The 13,537-nt window shown below is 38.3% G+C and overlaps 1 protein-coding gene across 1 annotated transcript; it reads right to left on the minus strand.

The window, feature by feature from the left end:
• Window positions 1–181: 181 nt before the first annotated feature.
• On the minus strand, window positions 182–8,988 carry LOC108648838 (hemicentin-2-like). Its single transcript, XM_031893845.1, has 6 exons — window positions 8,902–8,988; window positions 4,551–4,633; window positions 3,375–3,587; window positions 2,352–2,590; window positions 1,797–1,919; window positions 182–220 (listed from the first exon to the last, which is right to left on the minus strand). The coding sequence occupies exons 2-6, from the start codon at window positions 4,624–4,626 to the stop codon at window positions 182–184; spliced, it is 690 nt and encodes a 229-aa protein (XP_031749705.1). The 5' UTR covers window positions 4,627–4,633; window positions 8,902–8,988.
• Window positions 8,989–13,537: the final 4,549 nt, after the last annotated feature.

Raw genomic sequence — 13,537 nt, forward strand, 5'->3', positions numbered from 1 at the left:
TTGACTCCAATGCATTTTTGTGAAATTTTGCATATTTGCACATTTTTCAGCGAAACGTGTCAGTTCAACTCACTACTTACAGGCATGCTACTATTATTATTCTTCTTTTTTATCTTTTTTTTAGGCTTAATCCTCAGTTGTGAAGGATCTGGGGATTTTTGTGGATAACAAGCTAATAATTCTAGGCAGAGTCACTCTGGCTGCTAAAGCAAATAGAGTTCTGTGTTGAGTTAAAAATGACATTAACCGAAGGGTTGAAAATATAATTTTGTCTTTTTATAGATTTCTAGTAAGGCCTTATCTTGAGTATGCAGTGCAGTTTCTAGTCCTTAAACACCCAACTGTAAAGCTATCCCATTGCACCCCCTAATTTTTTATGGAAAAAGTTTGTATTTGTAAAGTGATATTTTACATTTTGCGACTTTTAGCAATCTAGTTAAATGTGTCTGCACTCTCTCCAGCTTAGTAATATACTTCCTAAAGGGACACTAATTGTCACTGTACTGCACTGCTCAAACACACTTTACTCAGTTGTTGTAGGACTACAAATCCCTGCATACTTAACATACTTTAACATATTATCAAGGTTAAGCCATGCTAAGAGCTGTTGTCCAGCAACATGAGGGTTTTTTTTTGTAAAAAAATATTACTCAGTAAAACTTTCCCCAGCTCTTCAGAGCCCGTGGCTGCATTAAAATGCAAAATAATCCTCCAATAAGACTCCAACCTGATCTATGAAATAATGGCTCCATAACTGCAAACTACTAAAGTAGGCCATAGGAGCTGAGCAAAAGAATTGCAGTGGGTATGTATACTGTATGAAGCCTCTGTTCTACAGATAGCTACCATATTCTGAAGGGAAGTGTTTGTACAGATATGGGACCTGTTATCCAGAATGCTCGGGACCTGGGGTTTTCCGGATAAGGGATCTTTCCGTAATTTGAATCTCCATAACTTAAGTCTGCTAAAGATCATTTAAATATAGAATAAACCCTATAAGCTTGTTTTGCCTTCAATAAGGATTAATTATATCTTAGTTGGGATCAAGTACAGGTACTGTTTTATTTTTACAGAGAAAAGGGAATCATTTAACCATTAAATAAACCCAATAGGGCTGTTCTGCCCCCAATAAGGGGTAATTATATCTTAGTTGGGATCAAATACAGGTACTGTTTTATTATTACAGAGAAAAGGGAATTATTTAACCATTAAATAAACCCAATAGGACTGTTTTGCCCCCAATAAGGGGTAATTATATCTTAGTTGGGATCAAGTACAGGTACTGTTTTATTATTACAGAGAAAAGGGAATTATTTAACCATTAAATAAACCCAATAGGGCTGTTCTGCCCCCAATAAGGGGTAATTATATCTTAGTTGGGATCAAGTACAGGTACTGTTTTATTATTACAGAGAAAAGGGAATCATTTAACCATTAAATAAACCCAATAAGGCTGTTCTGCCCCCAATAAGGGGTAATTATATCTTAGTTGGGATCAAGTACAGGTACTGTTTTATTATTACAGAGAAAAGGGAATCATTTAACCATTAAATAAACCCAATAAGGCTGTTCTGCCCCCAATAAGGGGTAATTATATCTTAGTTGGGATCAAGTACAGGTACTGTTTTATTATTACAGAGAAAAAGGAAATAATTTTTTAAAACTAGAATTATTTGCTTATAATGGAGTCTATGGGAGATGGCCTTTTTGGTAATTCAGAACTTTCTGGATAATGGGTTTCCGGATAAGGGATAACCTACCCGGTCATACAGAGCTCCCACAGGGGCTATACTCACCTTGCCCAGATCTGAGAGGCCAATTTGAAAGACATGTCCAGAACTCATAGAAGCAATATCTCTGTAAATAAGGAAGTCTGGGTCATTTGAACTGGAGCAAAGCCCTGTAATCAAAAAGACAACCTGGGAAAAAATAAATAAATTAGAAAGTAAATCGTCACAGTTCATCTTTATTCTTAGTTCTGAACAATATAAAATCTTTTCAACACAGTTTTAATTTTTAATATGGATATCATATTAACTGACACTACAAACTGCTAGTCCAACTGGAATCAGAGAAAACTATGAAATGTACCTTTATTTCTTTTTTTTTTTTTACTATGCTGTGTTATAGTCCATTACACTTTCAACAAACCCCAGCTCCTTTCCAGCTGTGTATATAAATATGGGAGGGCTGACAGTTCTGAAACTGCCCAGCACTGAATAAAAGAGAAATATTGGCAATAGGGAAATCTCGGTATAAAAATATCCCTTCAATGGATCACTTGTAGAAAAAAAAATATTTCTATAAAAAAACCAACATGCACAAAATAATAACAAAACCTTGTACTGTACCTGTGACTGTTTGGTAGTTATAAGTGAACGTATGCTGTTCAGAAGGGGAATATCATTGTAATCTTTAGCAGATGCATCTGTGAGCACTAGAATGATAGATCTGTCTGGGGAATTCTCTAAAGCCACTTTGAGTCCATTCATCGCTAATTCTGGGCAGTCGCCTCCACCATAGGCGTTGAGACTATTGAAAAATGATTTAAACTCATCCTTTGAATATGTCACCTTTACTTGGCCAAATGCTGCAAAACAGAAAATAAAGCAAGTTACTCTGTGGAAATTGGGAAACGTTGCTTTATGGGTAGAAAAATGGTAATTTTCATATAAAATTGAACATATGATCTTCTACTCAGCAGTCTAGAACTAGTTGATTGTTGGCGATAGATTGCAGGAATAGCTGAAACATCTGTTTTAATCTCTCTGTCCAGATGGAAAATGCCAAAGGCTGCTGATCATATTGGTAGTTAAAGATTAGATGCTACATAATTTTAGTGTCAATGCACATACAGCTGCTTATTTCAAATACTTCCCAAATATCCCCCAAAATCCTGTGTGCTTGGCATCCCATTTGGCCTCCTGTATACACTTCTGGGACAAGGGATAGAAATTCTAAATTCTACAGTCCTGTTGGCCCCTCTGGTCCTGACACTCATAATCATACATTGGAACCAATCAGTAACCAGGTCCTGTAGTTCATTGATTTATCTAGTGTAGCTACCGCTTGTTAGGAATTACCATGTGTTAGGAATGAGTGTCGGGTTGGGCAAAGGGGGGCAAATTAATACAGTAAAAGTGATGTTTAGCCATTGTATATTAGAATTCCCTCAGACGTTTGCCCCTGCTATATAAATACATTATTTTGAAACCCATACAGTTCTATACACTACACTGAAATTTGTTATGTTATGGTAAAAATATTAAGCAGGTTAAGTAACCGGTTATTGGACAAGCATAGAATTCCCCTTTCTATAACAATATGCAGAATAACTGGAAATATAAATAGTCTGAAAAAAAGAAAGATCTTACTTGGTTCATTGAACTCAACCATTGTATACTGCCGCACTCCATACTTGAATTTTGCTGTTATGCTGTCAAGAAGCCAATTATTCACCAATTTTAACTGCTGGAGGTCATCAAACATTGACCCTGTAGTGTCCACTAAATAGGTCAGGGATGATGATGATGTTGTGTTGATGATGTATTGTGCTGTGGCAAATGATGATGTGTTTGATGGTGAGACTGAAAGACAATAATAGAGACTTATCTTGTTGCTAATTAATAGAAAGACACAAATTAAAAAGACAAAGCTCTAGTGCAGTGCCTAAGGAGGCCAAATATTTTTTAAAGTTAAGGTGAATATTCTTCTAGAAACAACTATGCTCTGCTGTTGGGTGTAAAAAAATAACACTTTGTTTACAGAAGTAGACAAAGGGATTTTAGTTGCAAACACACTGTAACCCATAGTTAATGTGGAATGTTGCTCCTTGTGGAATAGTTTGTGCACTTACCTAAGCTCCTCTAGAACATATCTGGGTTTTGGTGTTTTCAAAGATCATTTCCACAACAATAACATATTTGTTTTTTTTTGTTTGTTTTTTTTTAAAGCAACTGAACCAGCCTAAATGAAAGCCTGAACGGGGACATTCCTGCCAAAGGCTGAGTTACTAACTCTCTCCAGGAGTTGCTACTATATGGGTGGCAAATATTCATGCAATGTATGTCATGTAAGGACTATTATTTCTGAGGATTTTCATCCAAAAATATGGGTGACGTCAAGATCTGTGTGAGGCCAGAAGGTCCCACGTTACCTCTTCTTAGTATGAAATCACATTACTGAAGGTCAGACTCTGAAGTGTTCCCTCCTAGTCATGTAACTACTTACATTTCATATCACAGTGAGGTAGAAAGCAAAAATATACCCATCTCTGTAAATCTCTCTACATGTTGATCCAGAAGAAAGCAAAGTCTTTAGCAGACATGCTAAAATTGATATAAATATATATATATATATATATATATATATATATATATATAGTCTCTTAGAAAGCAATCACGGTAAAGTATAAAAATAAAACAATTTATTAAACAAAAAAGTCTACGCATTTCGATCCATGTAGGATCGTCATCAGGACACAGGCACATTTATAGAAAAAGAATTATAATAATTAAAGTATGATTTATACTCTATAGCTGGACACTTACCTATAGTTGTCTGAGCCTGGGATCTATGAGATGCCAAGAATAAAATCAGCAATGAAAGCAATATAGGCATTGCCATTTTTACCCTGAAACAAAAACAATAGTTTAGCGAGTTAGTTAGTTTTATGCTTATCAATAGCAGTTTTCAGAAACAATGACCTGTCGCTGGGCTAGCTGTCCCTTATATAAGGGTTTTTATAAGGAGGGGATAGTTATGAGGCATAATTTTGGAATTCCTATTGCCCATATTCCTATTTTGTTGTGTTTCCATTTTAGCATCAATTGAAATTAACAATAGGGGATGTCTTTTGCCAGTTAACTTGTCACATGAGGAAATAAATAGGTGAAAGGTCCAAGTATAATTGATCTGTACTTTTACTTCCTTTAGTCTTTATTATAAATGAAAACACAACCCTGTTATAAATTGTTTTTTATTTTGACAACCCTGTATAGTATATAATTGGAACTTGGAATCAAACTCTAGTTAAAATTCCATTTACAATAAACACTGGTTTTCAATGGTCATGACATCTACCTATGGGCCCAATGGCACAGAGAATTACATAGATATTTCCTTCAAAGGAAAAATGTATAGCAATGAGGGCAATTCAAAATGAAACATCATAGGGGTGGCATTTGCAACCAATGGGTGCTTCTCTGTGGCTGTAGGTGCCTCCTCATAGGCAAAAACCTCCTTGTTCGGTGCCTTAGACCCACAGCAAGCTCCTTTAAAGTCCAGCTTAAAGAGATCCCCCGGCTATACTCCAGAGCAGTCCAGCAGCTGCCAGGCAGTGCTGCAAATCATTTGCCTAGGGTATTATTATTATTATTAACATTTATTTATAAAGCGCCAACATATTCCGCAGCGCTGTACAATAAGTGGGTTTCATACATTGGACATACAGAGTAACATATAAAGCAACCAATAACCGATACAAGAGGTGAAGAGAGCCCTGCCCAAAGAGCTTACAGGTTAAGATACATAGGGTTTGCTGCCACTTTTACAGGTCCTCCACCACCAGTAATTTGTAGACACGGATACAGCCGAAACATCACCTGCAACCTCCAACAGCTCCTCTGTGACCAGCCAGCATGCTGGAACTCTACTCTGCATATAGCGGAGTGACTTGTAGAGCAGCGATAGGCAATTGCCTGATGGAACTTGTTGCCAGAGGTAATAATCATCCCTATTGCAAGATCTCCAATGACAGACAAACCCTATTTACCTGCTTAATTAGCGATGACTAGTGATGGGCGAAAAGTTTCGGCAGGCATGGATTCGCGGCGAATTTCCGCGTTTCGCCATTGGCGGATTGTTTCGCGAAACGGATGAAAAATTTTGCCGCGGAAAAATTCGCCGCACGTCCAAAAATTGTCGCCGGCGTCAAAAAAGAATAGCCGCACGACAAAACAATAGCCACGTGCGACGAAACAATAGCCATGCGACAAAACAATTTTTTTTGTCGCACAACATTTTCGCCGCTTAGCGAATTTTTCGCCGTTTCGCGGATCTTTTGAAAGATTCGCTAATTTTTCGGCGAAGCGAAACGGAACAGATTCGCTCATCACTAGCGATGACCCCTAAGCTTAGCTTCTCAGCAGCACACATTTTGCACATCTGCATTGTTATTGACACTCCTAGCAAAATGGCCTAACAAAATCCAAGATGGAAAGCATCTGTGCACAATTTTGAAGGCCTAAATCATTCTTATTATAGCAATGCTGAGCATCTAGGCTGGTGCATTAAGTTCAATATAAAATACAACGTTTTTAGCCATATCCTTTTTTGGAGTTTAGCTCTCAGTTTTGTCTTGTGGCTTTTAAGGGCAAATGTATGAATTTTCAGTTTCATATTTTGCTGTGATTTTCATTTTCACATTTTTCAAGGATGGTGATGTAATATCTTGAGCTCCAGATCAGTATCCAGCGTTGCACCAGTTAACCCCCTTATTTGCTTCTACTTGATCGGTATATGTGCAGTACAGTTAGTGCATACAGTATGTGGCAATAGGGTAGTAGGTGTACATCCCTCACTTTCAGGCAACAGCCCTTCATATAACTATCCTCCCCTATACTTTATATTAAGCTAAATTCAATTTTTATAAAAAATAATCTTGTAATTCATAGTTACATAGGGATGAACTATGTAGTATCAATTTCAACCCCTCCTAATAAACCCCAGTGCACATATATACACACACTCTTACCGGCCTATCTATAAACTCACTTATATAAACAATATATTCCAATATCTCTACTAATATCACAATAGCCTTGGATATTATGCTTCTTTGGGAAATCATCCAAGTCACTCATTAACAGAATCTGCCATTACAACATCATTCAGAAGGCACTTGAAATGCACTTATTAATTAGATTGAATAATACTGCAGGGGGCTTATATACAAACCCAGTGCAATGTGCAAAGAACATTCAGACACATATCACTATGTTATTTGAATGGCATCATTTCTGGCAGCCACTAAGGGAACCCTGGAATTGCTAACAGGTCCTGGCTGACAAAAATTGCAAAGGTCCCTTGTATGTATTTATGTATATTTATATATTGCTACTTATGTTCACAGCATGATAATAGAATTACAGTAATAAATACAAAGTTCGGTTTCATTAAAGATTAAGAGCTAACCCCATGGGGCACATTTACTAAGACACGAATCTGAACCGAATTGGAAAAATTCCGATTTGAAAACAAACATTTTGCGACTTTTTCGTATTTTTTGCGATTTTTTCGGCGTCTTTACGACTTTTGCGTCACCAATACGATTTGCGCGAAAAAACGCGAGTTTTTCGTAGCCATTCCGAAAGTTGCGCAAAATCTGCTGATTTTTTCGTAGCGTTAAAACTTGCGCGAAAAGTTGCGCCTTTTTCGTAGCGTTAAAACTTAAAAGGTGCAACGTTTCGCGCAAGTTTTAACGCTACGAAAAAGCGCAACTTTTTGCGCAAGTTTTAACGCTACGAAAAATCGCCAGATTTTGCGCAACTTTCGGAATGGCTACGAAAAACTCGCGTTTTTTCGCACAAATCGCATTAGTAACGAAAAAGTCGCGACATTTTTCCGAAAAAATCGCAAAATACCGATCATTACGAAAAAAACGCATTCGGCCCGTTCGTGGCTTAGTAAATGTGCCCCTAAATGTAATAACAGTTTGCCCAGGAGCAGTAACTTATACTAGTAACCAATCAGCAGGTAGCACTTACTAGTCACCTGTTTAAAAGCAAATATATTGGTTGCTATGGGTCACTGCTCCTGGGCAAATTTAGTGTCTCTTATTACATAATGAGGTATGTGTCAAAGAGACAAGAGGAAGGGGATCCCTGCCCTTTAGAGCTTACAGTCTAAGCATGCATCTCTTGCATGTAATTAATTATATCATTGGCAGTAAGTTGCAAAGGAACATATATGGGAGTAAGTAAGTTTCTCAATAAAGGCAACGTGGACTTGCACTTGCATTCATAAATGCATGAAAAAATATGAAAAATTAAAAATCTTAATTATCATTTAGAATGTTATATAGGACTTAAATATTACATAGTGCTTTACAGAGGTGTTTACCATTCACAGTTCCTGTGCAGAGGAAAATACACTCTATGGTCCGTACCATGTGCCCACAGTAAGGTCAATTTCACCAGGAGCCGACTGACTTGCCTGAATGTTGTGTAGTGTGCATACTGTAGAATCCAGGGCTCCCAAGGGAAACCCACACAGAAACAAGGGGAACATACAAACTCCATGCCCTGGTTGTATTAAACCAAGAACCTCAGCAATGCAAGGCAGCACTATTAACCACTGCAGTTTTCCATGCTTCCCTTTTCTTCTGCACCCCACTACTCTACCATCATGACTATCTAGAGTGCATGATGATTGTTATAACTCAACTTAATTAGGACTCAATTTGTACATCAGCTGTTGGTCTTCTTTGCTGGTATGAGCCATCATTTGGTCTCCTGTCATGTTTGGGTCTCAGGGAAGCAGAGTCCAATGGTTCAGATTAGAGAAGTCACGTATTGACTATTTACAATGGTTCATTCTTATAGACCAGTATTACTGGTTCCATTGTTATGTTTTTTGTTTTTTTTTTAACAAATGGAGTGCTACACAGCAAAACATTTTGCCCAAAGGTACCTTTACAGTATGTAAAAACAAAATAGCAGCACAAAATAGAAGTCCAGATGCAATAAAAAGGTAACATTTTAGTTAGTGCCAAAGTCAACAATTTGGGCTCCTTTTCCCAACCCTTTTACCCTTGGGTACAGTAACACAGGGTACAGTAACACAATTTATAGAGGCACAGGAAGGGGTGATTGTGAAAACATTCTTATATCCAATACTCACACTGTCACTTTCTTTTTTCAAAATCCACTTGATGAATCTTGTGAAGTTCCTCTATTAATTTGAGGGACAAGAATTATAGATGTTCTGGAGTTTCAGCATCTACAGTCAATAACCTAAATATAAACCAATCATAGATGTCTGTCCCCAACTTCTCTATCACATGCATTAGTTAATATATTAACTGCCTTATTAAATGTTTAACTTCCTGGAAGTGAGAAGGAATGGGTAGCTGGAATTGTTTGCATCTAATATAACATTTGTGTCATTTAATTCTCTTTTCATTTCATTCATTTAATTCTCTCTTTAACTGGTGATGAGCAATTTTTTTTGCCAGGCATGAATTTACGGCTGAATTCCATATTTCGCCATCAGTGAATATTTCCACTAAACTGCGGCAACTGTGATTGAACATTTGCAGAGAAAGCGAAATGGGACAGTTTTGCTCCTCACTAGTCTCACAGGCATACAGTATCTGAGTCTGTAGAGACATTTAGATTATATATTAATATATATCAAAACTAGATTCAAATGTATAGTACAGTATCTTTTTATTGGAATAGTCTTCTCCATACGTTAAAGAGTCAAGAAGGGATTTCTTATAACACAGATAGGTCACAACTTTTGAAGGACTAAAATACCAGCGTGTCAATACATTTGGAGGACCTACTATATAGCTGCCTTAACTAACATATATCTAAAATTAGTATTCCACTTATACTGGTGAGGGTAGGGTGAAATATAGCGATCTATTATATGGAATGCTTTGGACCTGATTTTTTATGAATAAGGGTTTTTCTGTAATTTGGATCACCATACTTTAAAGGAGACATATTGGATAAATGGAAAAGCCCTACTTTTGTAGGTAATTATGAATAATATAAGGTGCTGGTTTCACTTTGTGCTAAAAATTAATCCTATCTGTAAAAATGGCCCCTTTATTGGAGCTCCCTATAGATCCTATCAGTTCTCTGTCAGTGTTTCAAATGAAGGGTGGGCGTGTCCTAACAGTCCCTGCCAGAAGCACAGTAGCAGGGGGAGAGCCAATCACAGCCCTGCACTTACACAAGCAAAGACAGGCTTCAGTTCCCTATCAGGCCTAGCTGCTGATTGGTTCCTATCCTACAGTGCAGTGTACGGAGGGCCGCCGGCTCCCCAGCTCATCCAGAGAATTCAGCCAGCAGGAAGTGGAACAGATGGGCGGGACTACTAGGGTTTTGGGGGAATTTCTCAATAAATCAGTCTGAAACACAACTTTTTTAAGCACAATCGTTCTATATCTAGAGAAGTATAATTCACAGGTACATTCTTAATTTTATATGATATGTCTCCTTTAACTCTACTAACATTTATTTAAACATTAACCCAATAGGATTATGCTGATATCAGTATGGATTTATGTGGCTTAGTTACCAACAAGTACAAGGTACTGTCTAATTAGTACAAAAAAAAGTAAATGATTAAAGTAGTATGTTTAATCATTTATTCCAGACAATGATCTCATCAGATTTCTAAAATGGAGGCTGGTGTAATACAATAACACGTAACAGTCTTCTTTTTTCTTTTTCCCTTTTTTAATCTGTCTGTAATGTTGTATGTATGGGTATAGCCATAACTGAAGACTTTTCCCTTTATATGTCATGGAGAACTTTAAGGCTGGCACAACTGAATTACTGAATGTATGGAATCTCGTTAATGTTTTCACCAAGAAGATGTTATATATATATATATATGTGTTGATAATATAATGAATGAATTTGTACATATAATGAGTGGGCCATACACAGGTTGGCATTAGTGATGAGGGAATCTGTCGCGTTTCGCCAAAAAAAACGTAGAACGGTGGAAAAATTTGTAAAATGCGGCTACTTTTTTTTACATGTGCAAAGGCAAACGCGCCCTATTTGGCGTGACCACACCTTTTTTGACATGACCGCACCTTCTTTTTGAAAAAAAAAATTTGCAGCAGGTTCGCCAAAAAAATAGGCGAAATGCAGCATTTTGCAGCGAATCCATTCACGAATAACTTTAAAACTTTTAAAAAATTGTTATTTATCCAGATGCAAAGGTTGTCAAGAGTCAAGAAGGGATTTCTTATAACACAGATAGGTCACAACTGTTGGAGGACTAAAAGACCAGCGTGTCAACACATTTGGAGGACCTAATATATAGCTGCCTTAACTAACATATATCTAAATTAGTATTCCACTTATATGCCTTAATTGGTGGTGAGGGTGAAATATAGGGATCTATTATCTTAAATGCTTTGGACCTGACTTTTTTATGAATACAGGGTAATTTGGATCACCATACCTTAAAGGAGACATATTGGATAAATGGGAAAACCCTAATTTTGTAGGCAATTATGAATAATATACGGTGCTGGTTTCCCTTTGGGCTAAACATTAACCCTATCTGTAAAAATGGCCCCTTTATTGGAGCTCCCTATAGATCCTGTCAGTGTTTGAAATGAATGGTGGGCGTGTCCTAACGGTCCCTGCCAGAAGCACAGTAGGAGGGGGAGAGCCAATCACAGCCCTGCAATCACACAAGCAAAGACAGTCTTCAGTTCTCTATCAGGTCAGCCTAGCTGCTGATTGGTTCCTATCCTACAGTGCAGTGTACTGAGAGCCGCTGGCCCCCCTGCACATCCAGAGAATTCAGCCAGTAGGAAGTGGGACAAATGGGCGGGACTAGTGGGGTTTTGGGGGAATTTCTCAATAAATCAGTCTGAAACACAATTTTTTTAAGCACAATCCTTCTATATCTAGAGAAGTATAATTCACTGGTACATTCTTAATTTTTAAAGGATATGTCTTCTTTAACTCTTACCACTAACACTAACATTTATTTAAACATTAACCCAATAGGATTATGCTGATATCAGTATGGATTTATGTGGCTTCGTTACCAACAAGTACAAGGTACTGTCTAATTAGTACAAAAAAAGTAAATGATTAAAGTAGTATGTTTAATCATTTATTCCAGACAATGATCTCATCAGATTTCTAAAATGGAGGCTGGTGTAATACAATAACATGTAACAGTCTTCTTTTTTCTTTTTCCCTTTTTTAAGTCTGTAATGTTGTATGTATGGGTATAGCCATAACTGAAGACTTTTCCCTTTATATGTCATGGAGAACTTTAACACTGGCACAACTAAATTACTGAATGTATGGAATCTCGTTAAAGGGAAACGAAATGTAAAATCCCTTGGGGGTGCCAAAATGTTAGGCACCCCCAAGTGACTTTAATCGCTTACCTCGTACCCCGGGCTGGTGCCCCTGTTAGGAGAAAACAGCACCAGCCCGGGGCACCTGGAGTGGTAGAGTGAAAAGCCGACTTTAATGTTTAAGTTCGGCTTTTCACTCTACTGCGCATGCGCGGAAGAAGGAAGCGCCGGCAGCTACCCCGGGCTGGTGCTGTTCCCTCTTCACAAGGGCACCAGCCCGGGGTAAAAGGTAGGTGGTCAAAGTCACTTGGGGGTGCCTAACATTTTGGCACCCCCAAGTGACTTTGACTTTCTTTTTCCTTTAATGTTTTCACCAAGAAGATGTTATATATATGTGTTGATAATATAATGAACAACTTTGTACATATAATGAGTGGGCCATACACAGGTTGGCATTAGTGATGAGGAATCTGTCCCGTTTCACCAAGAAAATCGCAGAATGGTGGAAAAGTTTGTAAAATGCGGCTGCGGCTGCAAGTTACACACGCAAAGGCAAACATGTCTTTTTTGATGTGACCATGCCATTTTTGACATGACCGCAGTGTCACTCTTGGATTTAAATACATACTTACTCAAATCGAGGCCGGACCCAAAATTCCCCCTGGGCCTGACTTGAACAAGTTTGATTGACGTCACACGCACAGGGCGCAACCTTATAAAAGCACAGAAGCAGCTGGGAGCCGCGGCACAGAGAGGAAGGCATCACAGGAGCCGGAGGTTAGGGGTGAAATGGAAGGTGCTTAGGGGCCCTGGGGGAAGCTGAAGAATGCTGGGGGTGCCGTGGGGGAGCTGGAGGATGCTTGGAGGCCCTGGGGGACGCTGAAGGATACTTGGGGGGGGCCTGGGGGAAGCTGAAAGATACTTGGGGGGGCCCTGGGGGAAGCTGAAGGATACTTGGGGGGGGGGGGGCCTGGGGGAAGCTGAAGGATACTTGGGGGGGCCCTGGGGGAAGCTGAAGGATGCTTGGGGGGGCCCTGGGGGAAGCCTCATTATGTGCGAGCCCAGAGACAATTAACTTTAGACAGTTGATATAAAATATTTTACTACAGTATTTGGTTCAGAATCTTTTTTTTCTAGATTTTCCTCCTTTAAAATTGGGTGCTTCTTATATTCCGGAGCGTCTTATAGGGCGAAAAATACGGTAGTTCTTGTGTTTTCTGTATTGGCCTGCTCCTCCGACTAGTCAGTGTTTTAGGGGCAATTTTTAGAGAAAATTCCCAAATCATTCTACACATTTCTGAGCCCACACAATTGAAACAAAAGTTTTTGTCGACCCCCCAATCAAAAGACACCTTTATGTCCTCAGTAAAGGCTTTCACTTCATTTCCCATTAACCCATCTATGATATTTATTTTGGAGCGTGATGCACTGGTCTATGTTGTAAGATGTTGTAAAACAGCATTTTAA

Source organism: Xenopus tropicalis, chromosome 9 (genome assembly GCF_000004195.4).
Source record: "Xenopus tropicalis strain Nigerian chromosome 9, UCB_Xtro_10.0, whole genome shotgun sequence".
Taxonomy (NCBI): Eukaryota; Metazoa; Chordata; class Amphibia; order Anura; family Pipidae; genus Xenopus; species Xenopus tropicalis.

Bases quoted from the DNA above. Each gene is read 5' to 3' on its own strand.
- LOC108648838 (XM_031893845.1), bottom strand. From the start codon at position 4,626: ATGGCAATGCCTATATTGCTTTCATTGCTGATTTTATTCTTGGCATCT. The intron at 3,588-4,550 runs GTAAGTGTCCAG...ATTGTCTTTCAG, and splicing joins CCAGGCTCAGACAACTATAG to TCTCACCATCAAACACATCA. The intron at 2,591-3,374 runs GTAAGATCTTTC...TCTGTTTTGCAG, and splicing joins GGTTGAGTTCAATGAACCAA to CATTTGGCCAAGTAAAGGTG.